Here is a 22,471-nt window from a genome sequence, read left to right on the forward strand (position 1 = left end):
AGTTCACCAAAAGTCAATTCACAGAATGACCAGATAGCCAAAAGCCAAATATGGTAAAAGTTAAACCACCGAATATCAATTTGCTAAACGACCAATCTGAATTATTGAATTTTTGTTTGTTTGTCTTTGAGACAGGGTCTTGCTCTGTCACCCAGACTGGAGTGCAGTGATGTAATCTTGGCTCACTGCAATCCCCCTCCGCCTCCTGGGCTCAAGCAATTATCCCACCCCAGCCTTCCAAGTAGCTGGGACTACAGGGGTGCACCTCTGCACCTGGCTAATTTTTGCATTTTTTGTAGAGATGGGGTTTCGCCATGTTGCCCAGGCTGGTTTAGAACTCTCAGGCCCAAACAATTCGCCAGCCTTGGCCTCACAAAGTGCTAGGATTACAGGTGTGAGCCACCGTGCCTGGCCCCAGTCAAGGATTTTTTAAAGATGTGTTTCATCTCCACTCCTGCCTTTGTCTGTCTCCAGAGCCACCCAATAAACCTGGTTCAGGACAGGTCTTCACAACTATTTTTTAATGCACACACACAGGCTGAGGTAAACACAGGTCTATAGGGTCAAAGGTGCAACTAAAATTTGGGGGATGGGGGTGCTAGGAGGTGTCTCCATAATTTAAATAATTGGCCATCCAGCAAATTTCATGTTGGTGAACTGCTTTTAGTGACTGATGGCCCACAAATGGGGCAGGAAGCCTAGCCAGGAAGTGGAAGTTTGAGTCAAAGAGGTGCCAAGAATCTGCACATGTTAAAACAAAGGTGCATCTTACTTGGATAGAGATTTCTTTCTAAAAGAGTTTAAGTTTAAGGCAGGGGTCCCCAACCCCTGGGCTATGGACCAGTACCAGTCCTGGCCTGTTAGGAGCTGGGCAGTGCAGCAGGAGGTGAGCTGCGGGAAAGTCAGGGGAAGCTTTCTCTGTAGTTACAGCCACTCCTCCTTGCTCGCATTACCCCTGAGCTCTGCCTCCTGTCAGATCAGCAGGTGCTGGATTCTCATAGGAGCCGGAACCCTGTTGTGAATGCAGGATCCAGATTGCGAGCTCCTTAGGAGAATCTAATGCCTGGTGACCTGAGGGGGAACAGTTTCATCCCCAAACAACCCCCCTCCCCGTCCATGCAAAAATTCCCTTCCACAAAACCGGGCCCTGGCCCAAAAGGTTGGGGACCCCTGGTTTAGGGGGTTTTAAAGTTTAGGGATCCCAGGCCGGAGGGTGGGCGGTGGGGAGGAGCTGGGAATAGTACTACATTACTGTAAGGAGCCCACCTCACCTCGGCACGGAGGTGGGACCCGGCCTAAAGCCCAGGCGGGGACTTACCCTGAGGCACAGGGCTTACCCTGTGGGGCTCTTGAGATGAGAAGTTGGACTTCTAAGTTTCCCCTTTCTGCGAGGTGGGGCCTTGTGATATCTTTAAATCCTTGTTCAGCAGGCTGCGCACACACCGGTCCTGTGTCTAAGGTGTCTCGGGCATGACCGAGGGGGCTCTGCCCGGGTGGGCGCGCGCCTTTCCTCAAAGGCCTGGTCGAGGGGTTGTCGGCATAGTACCCGAGTTCTGGGAGGTGATCACGGTCGGGGCAGCTGCAAAGGCCAGCCCCGGGCGGCTGGGCGAGGAATTCCCTTTCCTTCCCTCCGATATTGCCAGGCAGAGCGCCCTCTGGGCCGTAGGGTCTGGACGGGACTTCCAAACTCAGAGCAGAGTCTCCTCTGCGTGGGACCACAGCCTTCCTTTCCCCTCCAAGCTTCTGTCTGGCACAGCAGGCTTAGCCTCGCAGGCCCCCTTCCAGGAGCCTTCTATAAAAATGACGGGGTCCTTCTCCAGACAGGAAAACGAGGCTTGCTGCGCCTCGCCCGCAGCCCCGGAGAGCCCCGCTCTCGCCTCGTCCGCCCGGACCAGGCCTTCGAACTCAGGAAGCGCAGGGGGAGGCACAGGAGGGTGGGCCGCGCTGCCTTCCCGCATCACACGTTTATTTGAGGTCTACTACGTGCCAGGAATAACTGGGGTTACCAGACCAGCAAACAGGCACGCAAAATGCGACACGAAGGTAGGTCATGGCTGTGGTAAGCGGGGGCGCGGGCGAAAGACGTGAGGACGCGCGGGGGCCTGGCAGCTGCTCTGGCCCACCCACGCCCGGCAGGACCCTCGACCCCTTCCATTCCGGGTCGGGTTTCCCTGACCGCGGCCTCTGGGAAAGACGGCTCCCTTTTCATCCCCACCATCCGCCCATGGCACATGGGACGCGCTCAGTGGTGGCTGCGGGAAATGAATGAGTGATGCGCGGCGCGTACCCGCAGGCTTCCACGCCCACAGCCGGCCCGGCGGGTCTCGGCGCGCAACCTCTGCCCGCACTTGGGGACGGGTACTAGGGGAGGGGGCGGGGACGAGGCCGGAGCCAGGTACGCCCCGTCCCGCCCTGTCTCCGCCCCCCGCTGCCGAGCCGGCGCCGCGGCGCCTTCTGGGAAGTGTAGTCCGCGCCTGCGCCGGCCGGCCGGCCCCCGGGCGGAAACGGCACCACCCGCCAAGGGATGCGAGGCGCGCGGGGCGGGCTCAACGAGGCCGGGGGCGGGCCTGGTCGCGCCCACCTTCGCCCCTCCCCCGCGGCCCAGGCCCCCGGCCCCGCCTCCTCCTGCGCGGACCTGGGCCGCCGCCGACGAGGGTCGCGCGCGCCCGCGCCAGGGGCCGCGCCGGAAACCGAGGAGTGGCGGGGAGGCTGAGCCCGGGGATGGCGCGCCAGGTAAGGCAGGCGGACGCGCGGACCCCTCGGCGCAGTGCAGCCCCGAAGGTGGCAGGGCGAGAAAGAGCTGGGACCCCCCCGCCTCCAACTTCGGGATCGACTGGGCGAGGCGGGGCAGGCCTGATGCTCGGGGGTTCGTGCTGGGAAGTTCAGGTCCTCGGACAATCTCTCTGCTGCTCTCCGCCCCCGGGTACCCACGGCCCAGTCTCCACCTGGGGAAACCCCCTTGTCGTGGCTTCTTTCATTACAAGTTATTCTGGTAGAGTGGGCATGAAGGCCTCGGAGGGAGTGAGTAAATCTCATACTTCTATTCTTGGTGGAATCCTGGATCCCGGGGGCTGGGGACGTGGAAATGGGGAGAAACAGAAGATAGAGCAAACCCCAAGTTTTGTCCTGGGAAGCCTCCAGTTAAGACATTTGGATCGGAGAACTGGAGGGAGAGCCCCAGGCTGTGACAGCCTGGGCACCGTTTGGGCTAGGTTTTGTGTGGGCTGTGACGATGCCAGGAAACTCTGGTGCTGGCACCAGGTATCTGGTACTGATACCAGCAACTGCTGCACGTCCTTCTGGATGGGCACCTGGAGCCAGTTCTGCAACTGTGGTGGCTCCTGAGCTTTGGCCAGTCTGAGGCAGCCTGGATGGGGGGCAGCGAGTGACTAGGCAGAGCAGACACAGTACCAGGCCCTTGGTATCATTAGTGCCCCCAAGCATTTGGGGAGAAGGGAGAGGCCAGGCAAATTGGATATTGTTGGGCAGGGACAGTCAAGTGTCCTTTTCAGGTCTGGATGCACAGTTAAGTAGCCCAGGGACACCCTCGCTCAGACATGCCCATGGCCCCATCCTAGGGCCTCCTCATACCACAGTTTCCGGTTCTGTAAAGTGAGGAGTTCGGGCTGACCTTTCAGATCTGATGTTCCGGGAGGGGAATATCCTCACACCGTGTAGCTTCATGGAGAAGGTGGCCAGGGGTGACCTTGGGGAGTGGTAGATCACAGTCAGGTGGAGAGGAGCAGGGAGGGTTCCCAGAAGCCCAGGGGGATGTGAGCACAGCCTCCAGGTTGAGAGGCCCTGGGGCAGGGTCTGATCTGGGAGCCCGAGCCTGAAGCCCACTGGAAGAGCAGGTCTAGTCTGGGCAGGTCCAGCAGGCACTGAAGCTGCAGTTTTTGTGCTGGGCTAGTGACACTGTGGAAGGGTGTGTTGGGAGGACCGGTGTGCAGCCGTGAGCTAGGAAGCTGCCCGTCACAACAGTCCTGGGTCAGGCCAGAAAGCTTTTCTCCAGTGGTTGGTGGAAGGAGGTGAAGTGGGGCCCACGGAGGAAGGCTGGTGGTGTGTGGGCAGAGCCAGCCAGTGGTGGCCTTCCTCCTCCCGAAGATGGGTGTTGTGGTCCAGGTGTTTGCACACTCACACTTGCTCACTCCCTCACACACAAACCCTCACTCTTCCTTTGCTTTTTCTGGGCAGAGGGAGGCCACTGGCGGAAGTGCTTACCCTGGCCACAGTCAGTTCCCATTCGCATTTTGTAAGAATTTTGTCACAAAACAGTTTGTTTTGAGGCTGAGATGGTGAGAGGCCTGGAAAGCATCTCTTACAGATTCCTGGAAGAGCTGGGATATATTTAGCCTGGAGCGAGAGAGGCACCGGTGGTCAGGAGCAGTGTGTGGAAGAGCTCAGCTGGCGGGCTCAGACCTGCAAGCGGGCATTAGGCAGACAGGCCTGGCTGCAGTATTACTAATCATAGCTCTTAATATTAATAGTCCCTGCATTTGTTTCAGGCACTATTCCTGTATTTGTTTTGTCTTCACAATGTCTCTATGAGGTAGGTTGTTATGATCCCAGTATTATAGATGAGTTCGCTTAGGCCCAAATGGGTTATGTTTGGCTGAGGTCTCATAAATAATATGAAACAAGGCAGGGATTGGAATTCTGGCAGCCTGGCTACTGAGGCTAAGCCCCAGCCACCGTGCTCTGCCTGGTCTCTGGGTCCAGAACCTCTTAACTTCCACATCAGGTCAGCGGTGGTACCAGTGGAACCAACACAGTTGGTATCGTGTTCTTCCTTAGAGCTCAGACCTGTCTTGCCAGCTCTGTGTTGAGCCACCAGAATGTCATGTGGGAGCCCTCTGCCTGGCATGAACCAAAATTCCAGACTCCCAGAAAGAAAGCAGGGGTGTGGCACACACCACATTGTTTGTTCAATCTAGGCACCTTGAGCCACTTCCATCGTTTAGAGAATGGTGGGAAGCCTCCTGACACCTAAATGCCTGGAAGCCAGCCCGGGGCCCTCCTGGCAAGCAGGCCTTCCTAAGGACAGCAGTCTAGGGCTGCTCTGCGCGCTCTTCTGCATAGACCCTGATGTTGGCTACATTTTCTCTGTTCCAAGATGCTAGGAAGAAATGTAAATAACTCTTTGAGAGAAGTTTTGGAGGGTGTCTGAGACTGTTCCTGAGAGGGAGTGACCATACCTGGGCCAGAGCCACAGAGGCTCAGGGAGAGTCTGCACATTGAGGCAGGAGACAAAGGCTATGGCGTCTCACTGCCCATGAGCCTCTGGGCCTCAGGCAGGCAGTCACTTGCGGGGCTGCCCCTTGCCAGGGTTGTAGATGCAGCCTGGCCAGAGAGGAGCGCTGGTCGGTGTGACTGCATGGGGCAAGTTGACAGCTGTTCAGGGAGAACAGGCAGAGAGCCTGGCAGTGAGTGGACATCAAGGCTGCGAGTTAGTGGCAGGGACGGTTTTTTGTTGTTTTTTTTTTTTGAAACAGGCACTGGAGTACAATGTTGTGACCTTGGCTCACTGCAAATTCTGCCTCCCAGGTTCTAGCAATTCTCCTGCCTCAGCCTCCCAAGTAGCTGTGATTACAGACACCTACCACCACGCCCGGCTAATTTTTGTATTTTATTAGAGATAGGGTTTCACAATGTTGGCCAGGCTGGTCTTGAACTCCCGACCTCAGGCGATCCACCTGCCTGGGCCTCCCAAAGTGCTGGGATTACAGGCATGAGCCATCACCCCCGGCCTGGGACGGTTTGTAGAATCACTGACTTGGGTGGGTGCAGTGGCTCACGCCTGTAATCCCAGCACTTTGGGAGACCAATTTGGGATGACCACTTGAGCCCAGGAGTTCAAGACTAGCCTGGGCAAGATAGTAAGATCGTGTCTTTATTAATTAATTAAAATAGCTGTGCTGAGCAGATGAAACAAGCAGTGAATTGTCTTTGCTTTATTAGGAGCGTTTTCGTTTTCTTTAATAATTCATTCTTACGAATAAATAGTTTAACATTCATTTTTCAACAGGAAGGACCCTTCCCACGATTTACCTTCTGTTTGCTTAATTTGCACAGTTAATTTTTGCCATAATTTTTAATTCAAGCCTATTGATGCTGGTCATTTTCTAGTGTCTGATGGCCACTTTAAAGTCCACTGAAGGACCTTTTTTTTTTTTTTTTGAGATGGAGTCTTGCTGTATTGCCCAGACTGGAGTGCAATGGTGCGATCTCGGTTCACTGCAACCTCTGCTTCCCAGGGTCAAGCAATTCTTCTGCCTCAGCCTCCTGAGTTGCTGGGATTACAGGCGCCCGCCACCACACCTGACTAATTTTTGCATTTTTAGTAGAGACAAAGTTTCACTATATTGGCCAGGCTGCTCTCAAACTCCTGACCTCAGGTGATCCGCCTGCCTCGGCCTCCCAAAGTGCTGGGATTACGGGTGTGAGCCACCGTGCCCAGCCGAAGGACCATTTTTAACAAAAAGTAGACAAAAATGTTCCTGTTACTTTAAAAAGCCACAGGGTAGGAGATGAGTACAGAGAATAGGAGATAGGAGTACAGAGTGTAGAGGAGCCTGGTGACCCAAAGCTTCCAAGGGTGACCCCAGGTTTCTTCTGAGCACCTCTCTAAACCCAGCACACAAACTAGGTGGACAACAGAAGTGTATTCTCTTACAGCCCTGCAGGCATGAAGCCCTACATCACAGTGTGGGCAGGGCCACACTCCCTCTGAAGGCTCTGTGGCTTCTGGTGGCCCTGAGCATTCCTTGGCTTGTGGCTGCATCACTCTAGTTTCTGCCTGTCTTCACACAACCTTCTTCTTCCTGTGTGTCTGTCTTTGTGTCTCTTCTGATAAGGACATAAGTCATACTGGACTAAGGGACCCCCCTACTTAGGATCATGACCTCATCTTAAGTAATTTCATCCACAGGGACCCTGTTTCTAAATAAGGTCCTACTTATAGGCGTGGGGGTTAGGTGTCTCTGCAGAGACACAGCTCACTCCCAGCGCTGTCTCCTAAGGGGATTCCTGCATGTCAGACCCTGCCCCCAGCTCTGGCTATTATCCTGGAGTGTGCACCTGGAGGCCTAGGTGGGGTCACCAAGTGCAGGGACAGCTAGGCTGGCCCCTCTGGGATGGAACAGCTAACCCCCCTGGAGACTGTGCCTGCAGGTGTCCATCACCTTCAAGGACTTGGCAGTGCGGTTCTCGGAGGAGGAGTGGCGGCTCCTGGAGGAGGGGCAGAGGGAGTTCTACCGAGACGTGATGCGGGAGAACTACGAGACGCTGGTCTCCGTGGGTAAGGACAGGAGGCAGCAGCATGTGCAGCAGGAGCCTGGTGGGCGGTGGAAGGGAGACTGGAATCCCTGGGACCTGGCAGCCTTAGTCTTTGCACCTGTGCAATGAACACGGGGATCCTTCACGCTGCTGCTGTTCTATTTCCCAGGACCGGGTTCTAGGTACAATTCGGTGGGGGTATGCGGTAGCCTCTGAGGTTCCAGCCACTCTGTGGTTCTTTGAGTTTAAGTGGTCACGTGAACGTGCACAGACATGCAGGGGCCTGGGGTGCTACCCAACTGTGTGCAAAGCAGAGGCCACTCCATTCCCAGGGCCACAGTTCCCTCTTCTTTCCCAGGGACAGCTGAGCTGCTCCCCCTCTCTGCTTTCCTGTCACCCTCAGAGCCTGGAGGAGCTGTCGTGGGAGGGAGCCACGCTGATGAGGGGCAGGAGCCTGCTGGTGGCGGAGGTCCACAGTGTAAGTTATCTGTCAGACTTTGGGCGTCTCCTCCCACTCATAGATCGTCAGCTCCGGGCAATGTGTCACCTCAGCCTGCTCAGTCCAGCTGCTCACCTCCCTGGCTCCCCTACTGCAGCCTCCCAAACTTTCACCTCTCATCCCTCTGGGCTGGAAGCCTGTTATGCAGAGAAGCACTCAGAGGAAGCCGGGGTCACCCTGGAGAGTGCCTCCTGCCCCAGGCCCCCCGCCTGCCACCACCCTGAAGCCTTATCACAGCCACCCCTGCAGAACCTGCCCCAGCTCCCAAAAGTCCTGCCACAAGGCTTACATCCCAAGGCCTCAGATGGTGGACGTGCTCCACCGGCCCAGACTGGGCAAGGCCAGGCATTTGGGGGGTGCCGGAAAGGCAGAGGGCCCAGATGGTGGGAGAAGTGCGGCGGCAGCCCACTTGGGCGTTCCCCTGGGAGGCAGGGAGATTCATGAGTAATGCAGAACAGAAGAGTCCTGTACCCAGGCCCTGCCCCCATGCCCTGGCTTTCCCTTGGCCAGAGCACCTGGCCTGAGCCCAAGTCCTCTATATCTCACGGGACATGGTGTCTCCTCTGGCTGCTTCTTCTGTGGCTGGGAGGATTATGTGAGATGCTGGGTGTGAAAACGCGCATAGGTGTGAGTGCTGAGCAGCCGCAGGGTCACTGTGGCCTCTCTGCAGGGGGACAGCCCCGGCACAGCCTGCACCTCACCGCCCTGGTGCAGCTGGTGAAGGAGATCCCAGAGTTCTTGTTTGGGGAAGTCAAGGGCGCTATGGACAGCCCCGAGAGCGAGAGCCGGGGAGCCAGCCTGGATGGAGAGAGAGTGAGCCCCGAGGGTAAGTCAGACAGCGGGGCCAGTGCACGCAGCCTCCTCTGCACTCCTCATGATGAAGCGCAAGTCCACAGCACTGCACTGCATGTGGGCTCCCAGGCACAGGTGGGGAGGCAGAGTCATCCGCTGTTCCTCATGGCTAGGCCGTGTGCTGCCCTCTGAGCACGTGGCCATAGCTGGCGAGAGGGCAGCTCGGACTTTCACATGGTAGTTTCTGTGTGGCTTTGTCACCCTCCACTCACTGTGGCCCCATCAGAGCCCAGTGATGACAACGCATAGCTGGCTGACATCCTGGTCATTGTTAGCAGCACATGGGAAGGAAAAGACCCAGAATGTGACAGTGTGACAATGTTAGGGGCATCTTACCAGCTGTTATCTTTTCCCTCTTTCCCGACAGCAGCTGTGGCAAGAGAGCCTTGCCCTCTCCGAGGCCTGCTCAGCTGTCTTCCAGATGGCCCTGCCGGCCAGCCCCGCCTGGCTGCCACGCCCACCGACCGCTTGTGCTCCAGTGGCCCAACTGGTGACGGGGTCCAGGGAAGTCCTCTCCCCATCAGTGAGTCTGACACAGCAGGGACAGGGAGAACCAGCATTTCAAGAGCCCTGACCATGGCGTCAGGAGACCTGGACCCTGTGCCCTCTTCATTTTTTTCTGGGACTCAGTTCCCTTGTTGCTCTGTTCTCTTGTTGACAAAGTACCCCAGGGAGCAGGACCACATATTTAGCCTCTGGTGTAAACACCAAAGAGGAGGCGTGATGCTCAGCCCCTGGGGAGCCTCTCCTCCCGCCCCGATCACTGAGCACTTTGAACACAGAAAGCCTCTGGCAGTTTCTAACATGCAGGCCCACAGCCGGCAACATTCACCTACCTGTGTGCACTGGAGACCATCTCATCACAGCAACCCCAACTGCAGAACAGGGCAAGGCGAGCTCCTAGGACTTCTCTGGGGTCTCATTTTATTTTTAAAACTTATTACAAATTTTGCATTTGTCTGTTTTTATAAAAAATAATTCAAATTTATATGGAATAAAATTGGCATTCCAAAAAAACATACCCCATTTAGCTGTGGTTTCATCTGGTGTTCAGGGGGTGTCAGGCACACTTGCTCTGGGTTTCTGTGTGCCCTGGTTTGAGAAACGTGAGTGTGAGATTGTGGTCTACATGTCGAGACTGCCGGCATCACTTGCTGAGCCAAATTCGGTGGCTGGGCTCACGGGGAAGGGCCTAGGGGTGTTCACAGTGAACCAACAATCTTGCTGTTTACAGTTAAACCAGAAAGAAATGGTGAAAGCCCTCAGCCCTCCTGGAACAGGGACTTGGGTAGCTGGAGAAGGCTGTCCTCTTCGGGGACCAGATCTGGGGTGATTTTCCAGAGTCTGGAGCTGGGGCTAGAAAGGCCCTCTTATGTTCTCCTGCAACAGAAACTGGCGACAAACCATGGCCTACAAGGAAAGAAGGCCCAGGAGCCCCGGGAGCCCCGGGCGAGGGGCCCAGCCCTCCCACCCTTAGCCCCAGCAGGAGGAAGAGCCACAGAGAACAGGAGAGAGGGACCTCAGAGGCTGGTGAGAGGCAGGCTTTCCTCAGTGGGGTGGTGATGGGCAAGTGTGTTTAGTTCACACGAGGAGGTCATGCTGCTCCCCAGCCTGGGCCTGGTGGCAGCTCCACGAGGCAGGCCTTGTCTGTGTTCTCACGGGTGGGAATCTCAGCTGCCCGGAGACCTGAGTGCCTGCTGAAGCACTCCCGGGTGCCCCATCAGGACTGCACTGACCCTGGCCCACCTTGTGTGTGCTACAGGAATTTCTCCTGGGAACAGCCCCTTGCAAGGCCTCATCAACTGTCTGAAGGAAATCCTCGTGCCTGGGCCCCAGCACCCCGAGACATCCCCAAGCTTCCTGCCGCCTCTCCCCAGCTTGGGCACGTCCAGGCTAACCAGAGCAGACCTGGGGTCTGGGAGCCCGCCCTGGGCAGGTGAGTCCTGGGGCCTCAGGCTGAGGTCTCTGAAGCTTGGTTTGCATTTCAACAGCGATTCCTCCTGCTCCAAACTGTCTCCCTTAGGGATCGTTACCAGCTCGGCCACTGCTGTTGCCATTGTCACCTTTCTGGAGCCAGGTGGCTCTCTTAAGGACAGCATTTGGTCAGCTGGGAAAAGGAAACTTGGAAGCAGGCTTTGCCCTGGTTTCCTCATGTCCCTTCCTCCTCCCGACCCGGGACCCGAGGGGAAGAGTTGCAGAGCTCATATGTCGCTTTGCATTGACTCCAGGCATGATGCATGGGGCGGGCTTGGGCTCTGGACAGCATGGTGGAGGGGCCAGGGCATGGGTCGTGGAGTCAGACCCTGAGAGGCTCCTGATGCCTTCAGCCTAGGCTGTTCCCACTCACAGGGCCACAGTGAGCTTAGCTGCAGTAATGTACTTATTGTACAACTCCATTTTCCTCAAATGTAAGTTTTGTTCAGGACCCACAGAGCTGTCTTCGAACAGTGACCCCGACAGCCCACTTCCTTCAGTTTTCCTCAGAGAGATGCCACATGTCTGCCTGCAGGGCGACTTCCATGCCTTCCCTCTCTGCCCTGTCCAGTTGTGGCAGGTGTGTGAACCCAGGCACCGGGAAGACTCAATGAGCCCCTGGAGGATCCTCATCTTCAGAGTTGGCCCCACGCCTTTCTAACTTATCCCATTTGTTGTTTGTCATGAAGGCTGAGGACACTGGGCTCCAAGTGAAAACATGTTCCTTTTTCCTATAGTCAAGACAGAGGCAGCTTCAGGGGATTGTCCCCTCCAGGGTCTGCTAAACTGTCTGAAGGAGCTCCCTGAGGCCCAGGACAGGCATCCCAGTCCGTCGGGAGTAGGGAACCCACGGCTACAGGAGAATCCAGGGGCCTGGAAAAGGGGTTCTGGAGGTAAATTCTTCTCACTGGGCTGGGAGGCCCCCAGATGTCCTCTGTTACCCTGCCCCAGGCATAAACACTCAGGCCCTCACGGTGGCCTGTCAGGGAGAGGAGCCAGATGCAGGAGAACCCCACTGTGTAAATGGAGCGAGCTGCGTGGGAGGGGCTCGGTCAGCACTTGATAATTCTCAGGCTGGCTCCCAGAGGAGGAGCTGGACATTCCGAAAGGAAAGTGGGGAGGGAGCGAGATCAAGAAATAGAGGATGGAGCTCTAGCCCAGCACACACACAGCTCCTCATTGTGATTTGGGGTCCTGTGTGTTTGGGTCAGGTTAGTATAACTGAGATTTGGGATTTCTGCCGTGTGTGAGGGCTGGGAACCCCAAATCCTAGTTATACCCACCCAGCCCACACATGGGTTCACGTTTCCGTGCATGTCACCTCAGCTGTTAGCTTCTCAGAACAAAGCCCTGAGCAGCTGGGTTGAGTCAGGTGTGCTGGCCATGGAGAAAGACATGATTGGTGCTGTCCAGGGAGGGCCGACTTCATGCCTGGTAGAAACCTTGGGGGCACCCCAAGGGGCCATGGTCGGGGAGGAGGCATGTGACTCAAGTCTCTCTGCTGGTGATTGACAAGTGACAGCATTCTAATCCGGTGACTGCCGTGGAGGCACACGGGCTTTGGAAGCCCCTCCTAACCCTATAAAGACTTCAAGGGATTCTCAGGGTGAGTCCAGGCCTGAACCTTGGGCTTCCCACTGGCCTCCTCCCGCAGGGCCTGGATACCTCCTGACCCCTCCTCCCCGTCCTGGTCTTGGAGCTGGCAGCCTGCTCTCTGTGAAGATGGAGAACAGCTGGGTCCAGAGCCCCCCAGGACCGGCATCCTGTCAGCCTGGCAGGCAGCCCCTCAGTCCCTCAGCCACTGGAGACACCAGAGGGGTTCCCCAACCCAGCTGGGGCCCTGAGGCTCAAGGTGAGGCCTGGGGTTGGCTGCTCCGGTGGTCTTCCCCATGGGCTTGTCAGTCCCTAGCAAGGTTCCACCAACCCCAGGGAAGCAGCTCTCAGCAGGGAGCTGTCCCCTGGCCTTTCTTGCCAAGCAGTGAATCCCTTCATCCACGGCCTCCTCAGCCCAAGCCCCTGCTGCCTCAGGGCCTTTGTTTTGCAGTGGTTCCTGGCCCCGGAACCTGCCCCTGCTGATGCATGGCCCTCCTCACTTCCCTCCTGTCTTCATGCCTTCCAGGGGCAGGGTAGGGGCAAGAGTAGATCAGTCCCCCACAGAAGGGTTTCTTGCCTGGCAGGTCCCAGAGCCTGGTGCAGGACTCATCAACCTTGCAGAAAGCACGTCGGGTGGAGCCAGCCAGGGGTCTGATGGGCAAAGCTGGGATGTGTGGGAGATGGTGACAGGGTGCTCTCTCCTGTTCCAGCTGCCAGTGCCTCAAGCTCCCCGCTGGAAGCCCTGGAAGCCTGTCTGAAGGGCATTCCCCCAAGTGGGTCATCACCTTCCCAGCTGCCAGCCACTTCTTATTCCCAGAACCCCCAGCCAGGAGACTCTGGGCCTCAGAGGCCTGAACTGCAGCCCCACAGATCACACAGTGAAGGTAGATTGTGGCCATGGGTGCGGGGTGGCGTGTCCCTGGGCACAGCAGTGGAGGCAGATGCTGAGGACTGTCAGGTCATTATGTTCCCCAGCCTCCTGAGGTGCAGGCCTACTCCCCCAGGCTGCCTTTCATACTCACCCCCAGACAGCTGCCTGCATGTGGTGAAAGCCAGTGCAGATCTTCCTGCCCTACTTCCTTCTCTCAGAACTCTCTCCAGTCACGAGACTCACTGTGGGGTTTCTGTGGGTCACGCGCTATGGGAGTTTAATCTGTGCCATAGGGAAACTGTAGTGGGAGATACTTTGGGGCAGGGTCTTCTGGTGCCCGTGCACCCCATGGCCCAGGGCTCTCCTCTCCAGTGAGCCTCCTGGTGACCACAACTGTGCTGTTCCCTACAGAAGCGACCAGAGAGCCTGTTCTGCCTCTGAGCCTGCAGGGCTGTGTGAGAGATGGCCCCACCCGGCCCCCAGCCCCCCGAGGAACCCCCACCAGCTTCTCCTCATCCAGCAGCACTGACTGGGACCTGGATTTTGGGAGCCCTGTGGGGAGCCAGGGGCAGCAGCCTGGAAAAGGTGAGCTGGGCCAGCCCGAGGCTGGGGTTCATCCTGGGAGAGGACTTGAGGCCCCTTGCCCAGTCCCTGTGGCTTAACTGGGTCAGACTCCCATGCCAGTGCTGGGAGCAGAGCCGGGGATACTGAGGCAGGAGCAGATGCAGGGCTTATCTTGGGTGGGTTGTTGGGAGCCTACCCAACAACCGAAACGGAGGGGGCTCCGTTTTAGTGACTTGTCTCAGAAAGGACAGGACAATGTCTAAGATTTCTTTTAAAATCTTTTAGGGCTGGGCACAGTGGCTCACGCCTATACTCCCAGCACTTTGGGAGGCTGAGGCAGGAAGATCAGTTGAGGCCAGGAGTTTGAGACCAGCCTGGGCAACATAATAAGACACCATCTATACAGAATTTTTTTTTTTTTTTTTTTTTTTTTTTTTTTTTTTGAGACGGAGTCTCTTGTTGCCTAGGCTGCAGTGCAATGGCACAATCTCAGCTCACTGCAAGCTCCGCCTCCCGGGTTCAAGTGATTCTCCTGCCTCAGCCTCCCGAGTAGCTGGGATTATAGGTGCCCACCACCACTCCCAGCTAATTTTTGTATTTTTAGTGGAGAAGAAGTTTCACCGTGTTGGCCAGGCTAGTGTCAAACTCCTGACCTCAGGCAATACGCCTGCCTCAACCTCCCGAAGGACTGGGATTACAGGCATGAGCCACCGCACCCAGCCTGTACAGAAGACTTAAAAAATTATCTGGGTGGAGTGGTACCAGTAGTCTGTAGTCCAGTTACTCAGGAGGCTGAGGCAGGGAATCACTTGAGCCCCAGCGTTTGAGGCTGCAGTGAGCTATGATCACACCACTGCAATCCAGCGTTGGGGACAGAGTGAGACCTCCATCTCAAAAATAAATAAATAAATATAAATAAAAATTTCCTTTTTGCATTGAGTTCCTTACCCTAGCCACAAAGAATCGCCTCTGATATCAAACTGACCCCCAACTTAGGAAAACACACAGTGAGGCTCATGTCAGAAACACTTGGGAGTGTGCTTGGTGACCTGTGCCTGCCCCGGGCCCTCCAGTCGAGTTGCTCCTGCAGACTTGAGGATCTTGCAGGACTCCAGCATCTCCTCTTGGCCTTTTTATTTCCCCCACCCGGTTAATCCGAGTCCTCTTGGTCTGTGTTGTCCTGCCGACACCAGTCCCTCTGTCCTCACCTGTGTCCTGACTGCCAGCATATTTACTGAACAGGCCTCTCGCAGCAGCCACAGCTCTGGTCAGGCCTGTGGGGCCTGCCAGTGTCCACAGCAGTCTGAATTCCCAAGCCCCACTAGGGGTTAGCCCCTTGGGTGTGGGGCTTTTCCCCCAAAATGCAACTGACTTCATAGGTAATATGATCACATAGCTTTGTTCAAAAGCTATAAAAGGTTATGTGGGAAAAATGAAGTCTTTGGCGCTCCAGCCCCTGCTGCCACTGCTGTGAGTTCATTCCCCTCCTGTTCCTCACACAGAGGGCAGCATCTGTACATGCCCCCTCCAGGCTGCCTTTGTCGTCAGCATTTGTCTTTGACCCCTTTCTATACTTTCCATATTCCTTGGCCACCAGCACCAGTTTCTTCTTTGGGACAGCAGCGTGGTATTTGGTAGCATGCTTCATGTGTCCTGCCTGGGTGGACTTTGTTTACTAAGTAACCCAAACTGCAGGATATTTCACACTGCCTTTCAGAAGCTTCCAGCCAACTCCCGGCTCCCTCTGTTGCCCCAGAACTCGGCGAATGTGCTGTGGAGAAAATGCACGTGGAGGTCCTCTGGTTTCCACCCTGCCCTTCCAGCCCGTGGACATTCAGAAGTGCTGTGGGTTGCCCTCCCGCCCTGTGCCTCGGCCCAGGATCATCAGCAAACGCTTTCAGGAAAGAGAGCGGCAGCACTGTCCGCTTTATTAGGAAGGGCTCTCCTCACTCCAGAGTTTCCGTCCATCTAGTTCCTGTTACTTGCGCGGCTCTCACTGGAAACAGGATGTTTACAGTGTATTTAGTTCTTTCCTAGTTGAAGCTGCATGCAGGTGCCTGCCGTGGCCCAGAGGCGAGGAGGCCTGTGTTGTTCCCCTCTGTGAGTGCTGAAGGAAGTCAGCACATTCCATCTGTGGGGCCATCCCCTGATCCCCTGTGCTGGGGACACAGGATGTCGTCCCTCACAATAGTGGCAGCTGGGTGTGCTGAGGAGGACTAGAACCCACACCTGTGGCCAATGCCCTCATGACAGCCACAGGCCAGGCTTCTGTGTGGGTGGCCAGGACAGGCCAGGCTTCTTCTACAGCAGCCAAAGCAGGGCCGCTGAAGAGCCAGGACTGACACGTCCACTGCTCTGTGCCCAGCACTCCTGTGACCCTGCTTCCCTGGACACAGCGGAAGAGGGGAGGCTTCTGCGGTTTGCAGAGATAGAACTACAGCCCCCATCATCTGTGAATGTTTGATCTTCACAGGAAGCCCACCAGGAAGCTCCCCACTGCAGGGTCTGGAGAACTGTCTCAAGGAGATACCTGTGCCTGTGCTGCGGCCTGCCTGGCCCTGCTCCTCCGCAGCAGACAGGGGACTGAGGAGAGTGGAGCCCAGGAACTGGACAGCAGACAAGGAAGGTAATAGCGGCTGCCAGGGCCCTGGGTGTAGACAGGGCTGCTCGCAGGATGCCCTGGGCACTGCACCTGTGGGCTCATATCTGCTCCTGAGCCAACATGGTGCTCTGGAAACAGGCCTGGGCAGAGCCTTGTTGGAGGCTGGAAAGCCAGATAGTCTGTTCAGCACACACGTGCAGACCTGCTGGCATCTGAGTGACGGGGACACCTTAGTGCCGTTGTCTGTGGCTCCACTGCCCTGGCTGGAGCTGGCTCCTTGTGGCCAGGTGTCCTTGTCCCGGCCGTGCCGGCCCCATGTGCCTTGGTATCTGGGCACCAGTTTCTGAGCCCAGGGTTCCACGCAGCTGGGTCTGGGAATACAGAGGTTCTGGAGGGTTCGGGCGCTCCCCGGAACATGGCAGATGGGTGTTTCCCACACCTGACGCTGGTGTGCCCGAGAGCCCAGCAATGGCAGAGACCGTTCCCTGTCCCTTCTTCTGTGGCAGCATGAGGCCCCGTGGGGCTGACAGGCCTTCTGTTTTCTCATTAAAACAGGACTGAGGGCCGAGGCCTGGGAGTCAGCCCGTCTTGGGCACGGTAGGGGAGAAGTGCCCACCCGGAGCCTCCGTCTGGTCAGCCCACAGGTGTTCACCTCCAGCTGTGTCCCCGCCTGCCACCAGCGGGGTCTCAAAGACCCTGGGGCCACCAGGCCAGGAGTGTGGAGGTGGCTCCCAGAGGGTGAGCTGGCACCTGCCCTCGGTACTGACAACCATGCTTTAAAGTGTTTGACAAGGAAATAGACTTCCCCTCTCTGTCCCTCTGTTCCTTTCTCATCTCTCATCCTTTGCCCAGAGGACAGAAGCTGGTGCCAAACAGAAACTGAGGTTTGCTGAACAAGAAGATAAAGTGTCACAAAGTGCTGACAAGGAGCGGGGTTGGGAAGATCGTTGTTTGTGTCCATCCATTGGGTTTCTCCTGTGGAGAAGCTTCTTGGGGGGCTCCCGCTGTCTACTGCTGCTGCTTGGTTTAACTTCCAGCAGAATTCTTTCCTCGATCTGCCACAGGGCCTGGTGGGATACCTTTGCTGAATAAATGCAGTTTTGCTGACTCTCCCATCAGACGAGGATGGGCCCTAACTGAGCCCCACCTTTGGGCTGCTGGCCCCTGTGAGATACTGGGGTGCAGGGATGGTACCTGCCTGGTGGGAGAGGCCGCCTGGCCTGTGAGACCTAAGCCTGGCTAGAACCAGACTGCTAATGACTTCCAAGGACTGGAGATTTCCAGAAAGTTCCCCAGCAGACTTTCCAAAGCTGCTGGGGTCCTGGCCAGGCTCTGGCTTCACTTTTGTCCTCTTTCTCTGGCAAGAGAGGCAGCCATTTAGGGTCCCCTAGAACTCATGGTGAGTGTGGGCTGAGCTGAAAGGGGACCAGTTCTGTGTGCCCAGACACTAAGGCAGAGGCCTGGCTCTCTTCAGGCTGATGACAGAGCACTCTCTGGTCCCCTGCTCAGGGCCTGCCCCCAAGCCCTCCCCGCTGCACTGCCTGGAGAGCGCCCTGAGGGGGATCTTGCCTGTACGGCCCTTGCGCTTCGCCTGCGTGGCAGGCCCCAGCCCCAGCCCCAGCCCCAGCCCCGGCTCCAGCTCGAGCTTCAGCGGCTCTGAAGGAGAAGACCCGAGGCCAGAGCCCGAGCTCTGGAGGCCGCTCCTCCAGGGTGAGCCTCTTCGGAAAGGGAGGATAGTGGGGTGTGTGCTAGAGCGCCAGTCACCACTCTGATGCCAGCTTTGTTTGTGACATTAAGAGAGGGACCGCCTTCCCAGCTGTAAGCCTCCTGTCCCTCTGTCCCCATGTCCTGGTGGGACCCCTGCTGGAAGCAGTGGCAGCAGCCCTGGTGAAGACCCCAGGAGAACAGAGCCCAGGTACTGCAGCGGCCTTGGTGCAGGTGAGCCTCGGGTCTCCTGAGGGGGCGCCCATGCATCCCCCAGAGGGCCAGGAGTCCAGACTGGATCCTCTGAGTCCTGCCTGTCACTTTGCCTGGCTCTTGCCAGGGAGTCCTGCACATTGGCCGTGCTTTAGTTCCCTGTAAGGTGAGCTGTGTCCAAGAGGGAGGCCGGGGCTGCTGGGGGTGCTGGTGAGCAGCTGCAGGGAGGTCTAGGCCACCCACTTGAAGCCATGTACACAGTGTTTGCACTTGCTAATATACACGCGTGCATGGAGACAGATATGGATGTATTTATACAATAATAGTGTATGCTTTTAAAACTTGGCATCAATAACAGAAGTCTCAAAAGTGAGATTTCCCCAGCTGGGGGGACTTCTTGGAGAGTGTCCCATTAGGAAAGCTAGAAATGCTGCCTGCTGCCCCAGGTCACCTTGCTTCTCAGTCTCACTGTGAGCCAGTGTTTGCTCCCAGCGGGAAAAGCAGATGGGACAGGAGACAGGTCCCAGTTGCCTGGGAGAAAAGAGAGTTTAGATAGTACTTGCTGGCCTGGCCCCCTCAGGAGTGCTGGAGGACGAGGAGAAGGAGGAGGAGGGAGAAGGAGTGGTAGAGGATGGGGAGAAGGAGGAAGAGGCCAGAAATGGTCAGTGGAGGGAGCTCTCCCCAGCTCCTGCTGCTGGCTCCATTTGCAGGCCCTGGCCCTGGTCTGTGTAGGCCCGGGCCGTACCACATTCCTCACTCCCCAGTGGGCCTAGTGGAAAATGGCAGAGTGGGCTGGGTATGGACCACAGGATGCCCCAACACGCCCTCGGAGGTCTCACTGGGGCACGACCCACAGATGAGAATCCTTTTTCCCAGCTGCCTCTCCAGCCACCACCTCCTGCCGGAGCCCCTTGCAGACCGGGCAGGAACACCACACACACGCACCACAGCGGGCCCTTCCACCAGAATTAGCCTCCCTCATGGGCCAAGTGTCCATCTTCTATCTCATTTAGTCACTGTTTGAAAGTTGAGAATTTGAGATTGTTTTAGGGTATGTCAGAATGGCTCTGGCCAAACGATCGTCTCCCTGCCTCAGGGTCTCTGTGCTTTTTCTACAGGTACAGCTGGGGATCCCTGCCCTGTTTCTCAGCTGGAGAAAAGGCCCAGGGTTAGTGAAGCATCCAGAGGCCTGGAGCTTGGACATGGAAGACCCAGAGTTGCAGGTGAACTGGTGGCTTCCCCCATTCCCTCTGCACAGGCCAGGACCCAGAGCCCCCGCTTGGGGAAAACAGCCGTCCAGGGTCACCGTTTGGGTGATGGGTAGGAAAAGTCTCACCTGTAAGCCACTTCAGGTTGCATATTTCATTTCAGTGTTTTATTACAGAATTGGGATTTTCATAAAAGCAGACACACCCTTCAGAGGTGGAAATTGAGAAGTGAAGAATCAGTTTGGGGCTTGAGGGGACTTTAGAGAATAGGTGAGGAAACTGAGGCCAGGATGACCTGGCCACGGTCATTGTGAGAGGGTTGGCTCCGTGTCACACACCTGCCCCTGCGGACCCATGGTGGAGACATGCAGGGGGCCTGGCATCTAGTGCCCTGGGTCACTTGGGGACAGCCCCACACCAGGAACTTTCAGTGTGGCCTGCGGCAGGTTCTCTTACTGGCTCAGGGTGTTGGCTTCTGTCCAGACGCCACCACTTTGCTGAGAGCTCTGAGCTGCCTGGGGCCACCGAGCCTTGCCTGTCCTCTGTAGAAGTCCTGGCCGGGGTCTCCAGGCCGAGATCCTTGTTGGTGAACTTGACCAAACAGCGGTTGGGTCCTTTAGCTACTCCAGTCTTCCCTTTTTCCTCGGTTTAAAGCCTTGGAGGTGCCGAAAAGAGAAGGGCAGAGCCACAGCTGGGGGCCCAGAGAAACAGGGAAGAAACCGGCTCTGCGCCCAGCCTGGGGCTGAACAGGTTAGGAATGGCAAGTGCCTGGCCAAACCTTTCTTGCGGTTTGCCCAGGGTCAGGACCAGTTCCAAGGGAATTTAGGGTGAAGGATTAGGTGATCTTTTTTTAAAAAAAAAAAAAAAAAAAAGCTTATGACTCCTATGAATCTGTAACTTCTGAATAGGGAGAGTAAAGGCAGAAGTGGGTGGGAACCCTTGTGGTTTGCCTGTAACCAAGAGCACTGAGTTCTCGAGTGGCCCCACAGTCACCCCACAGAAAATGCACAGAAGGCCCTTGGCTGGCCTGGCCGTCTTGGCCCATCTCCTGATGCTCCCATGGCCTTGGTCTCATGCTGTCCAGGGGCTCTGGGCCCTTCCCACTGACTCCTAGGGCAGGGCTGCCATTTGGTCTCATTAACACAAAGACCCACTGATTCCTAGAAGGTGGGAAGACCGCAGTTTAGGAAAGCCTGGTTACCATGGAAACCCAAACCCAACCTGTGGTTGATCCTGCCCATCAGTTTGGGGAACAACCAGGAGATGTAGCCAGTTTTCATGCCATAACCATTGGCATCAGCGTTTTCAGGCCTGACTCACCTTCCTTCCCTTCTGGAAGCCGGGCCTTGGAGGAGGCAGGGTACTGAGTGCCCTTGGTTCAGGGGACCTCTGGGGAGAGAAAGGTCCTTACAAACCAGGAACTCTGACCGGTCCTTGCTCTGGTTTTAGCCAAGACCCATGGGAGGCTGCTCCCCCAGGTCCCGCCTGAGCCACCCCGTGAGTCTCCACCTCCGGAGCTGCCCCCTCAGGAAGCCGCGCCTCCCGTATTGCCAGCCTCCTCCCCGCAGCCGCCGTGCCACTGTGGGAAGCCCCTGCAACAGGAGCTGCACAGCCTCGGTGCTGCCCTCGCAGAGAAGCTGGATCGGCTCGCCACGGCGCTGGCAGGCCTGGCTCAGGACGTGGCCACCATGAGGACCCAGGTGAATCGGCTGGGGAGGCGTCCCCAAGGCCCTGGGCCAATGAGCCAACCTTCCTGGATGTGGACCCTCCCACGGGGACCTCACTGGGCTCATGGCCCTGGTCACAGACACCTGCCCTACTGGAGGCAGAAGGGACCCACAAGGCCTAAACCAAAGATCCTGCGTGGCCAGGGAGAGGGCTGCAGGGCGGGTGACCCGCCAGGACTCTCCAGAGGGACCGCTCGCCGGGCACCTCCGCTGCCTCCAGACGCTCCCCCGGCAGAACCTCCTGGGCTCCACTGCAGCTCTTCCCAGCAGCTGCTGTCCTCCGCACCCAGCTGCCATGATGCGCCGCCTGCGCACCCCCTCCTCGGACATACCGGGGGCCACCAGAGCCCCCTTCCCCCTTTAGTGCCTGCTGCCTTACCCCTGCAGGGAGCCTCTCCTCCTGCAGCCAGTGCAGATGCAGACATGCCGACCTCGGGAGTGGCACCAGCAGGGATCCCAGACCGGCCTAAGGAGCCGAGCAGCCTGCTGGGAGGAGTGCAGAGGGCACTCCAGGAAGAACTGTGGGGTGGGGAGCACAGGGACCCGAGGTGGGGGGCGCATTGATGGCATTCCTCTTCTCCACATCTGCTCATTCTTGCCAAGGGTGCAGTGGTGGCGTGGAAGCCCTGTCACCCAACCCCAGGCCTCCCTCTCCCAGGGGATGCCATCTCTCTTAACTGTTGCTGGGAGCCTCACCCTTTGTCCCAGCTGGGCAGAGCCCCCAGGTGCTGTTTACTCAGGAGGCTGCTGTGGGGGTGCCTTCCTTAGCCTCTGGCCCTCTTGGCTCAGATTCAATCAAATGTTGCTTCCCTCTCCTGTCTTTCCCACTGGAGCCGCCCAAGCTTGTAGGTAGGTGGTGTGCACAGGCCATGTGTGCCCCACATATGCAGGGAGTGCCCCACACAGCTAGAGTGGCCAGGAGAGTGCCTCCTAACCACCAGCCATTCCTGATCTCAGGAGCCACGAAGGGCTGGGCTCTTGCCTTCTTGCAGTAAATACTGGCACAGATTTCATTTGAAGAGAACTCGGCCCCTTGGTCTAAGCTGGACTTACCTCTGTGGATTCTGAAATTAAAGAAGTGAGTTGCTAAGGAAGGCCCTGACCTGACCCCTGCAGAAGGGAGCTCCATGCGGGCCCACGTTGGGGCGGGGCTGGTTGTGCCACCACAACCAGCTGCCTCGTCTCCCAGACATTCTTGAGAACATTCAAGAGTGTGCCAGGAAGGGTGGGGGAATTCCCACAGGACTCATAGGACTCCCAGGGCACACTCTGTGAGTCCCCCGGGGCTGCCACACAGAGGACCCCTGACTGGGCAGCTTCAACAGCAGCATTTGTTGTCTCTGTCCTGGAGGCCAGAAGTCTACAATCCAGGTGTCAGGGTCAGTTCCT

At 57.0% G+C, this 22,471-nt stretch overlaps 1 protein-coding gene across 13 annotated transcripts; it reads left to right on the forward strand.

Moving 5' to 3' along the window:
- Positions 1-2,614: 2,614 nt before the first annotated feature.
- On the forward strand, positions 2,615-22,176 carry KRBA1 (KRAB-A domain containing 1). 13 transcript variants are annotated; one of them, XM_030933243.1, is made up of 17 exons: positions 2,615-2,733; positions 7,171-7,297; positions 7,634-7,753; positions 8,445-8,600; positions 8,994-9,149; positions 10,016-10,156; positions 10,389-10,562; positions 11,338-11,493; positions 12,255-12,452; positions 12,904-13,077; positions 13,476-13,649; positions 16,102-16,254; positions 16,786-16,968; positions 17,740-17,940; positions 18,028-18,168; positions 19,266-19,370; positions 20,805-22,176. In XM_030933243.1, exons 1-17 carry the CDS (start codon positions 2,722-2,724, stop codon positions 21,644-21,646), a joined length of 3,213 nt encoding a protein of 1,070 aa, XP_030789103.1. In that variant the 5' UTR covers positions 2,615-2,721; the 3' UTR covers positions 21,647-22,176. The 13 variants fall into 13 exon arrangements, with proteins under 13 accessions (XP_030789103.1, XP_010378041.2, XP_030789104.1 ...); XM_010379739.2 differs by having other exon boundaries at positions 8,997-9,149; XM_030933244.1 differs by having other exon boundaries at positions 7,679-7,753.
- The last annotated feature ends 295 nt before the right edge of the window (positions 22,177-22,471 follow it).

This window comes from Rhinopithecus roxellana, chromosome 6 (genome assembly GCF_007565055.1).
Source record: "Rhinopithecus roxellana isolate Shanxi Qingling chromosome 6, ASM756505v1, whole genome shotgun sequence".
In the NCBI taxonomy this organism is placed as follows: domain Eukaryota; kingdom Metazoa; phylum Chordata; class Mammalia; order Primates; family Cercopithecidae; genus Rhinopithecus; species Rhinopithecus roxellana.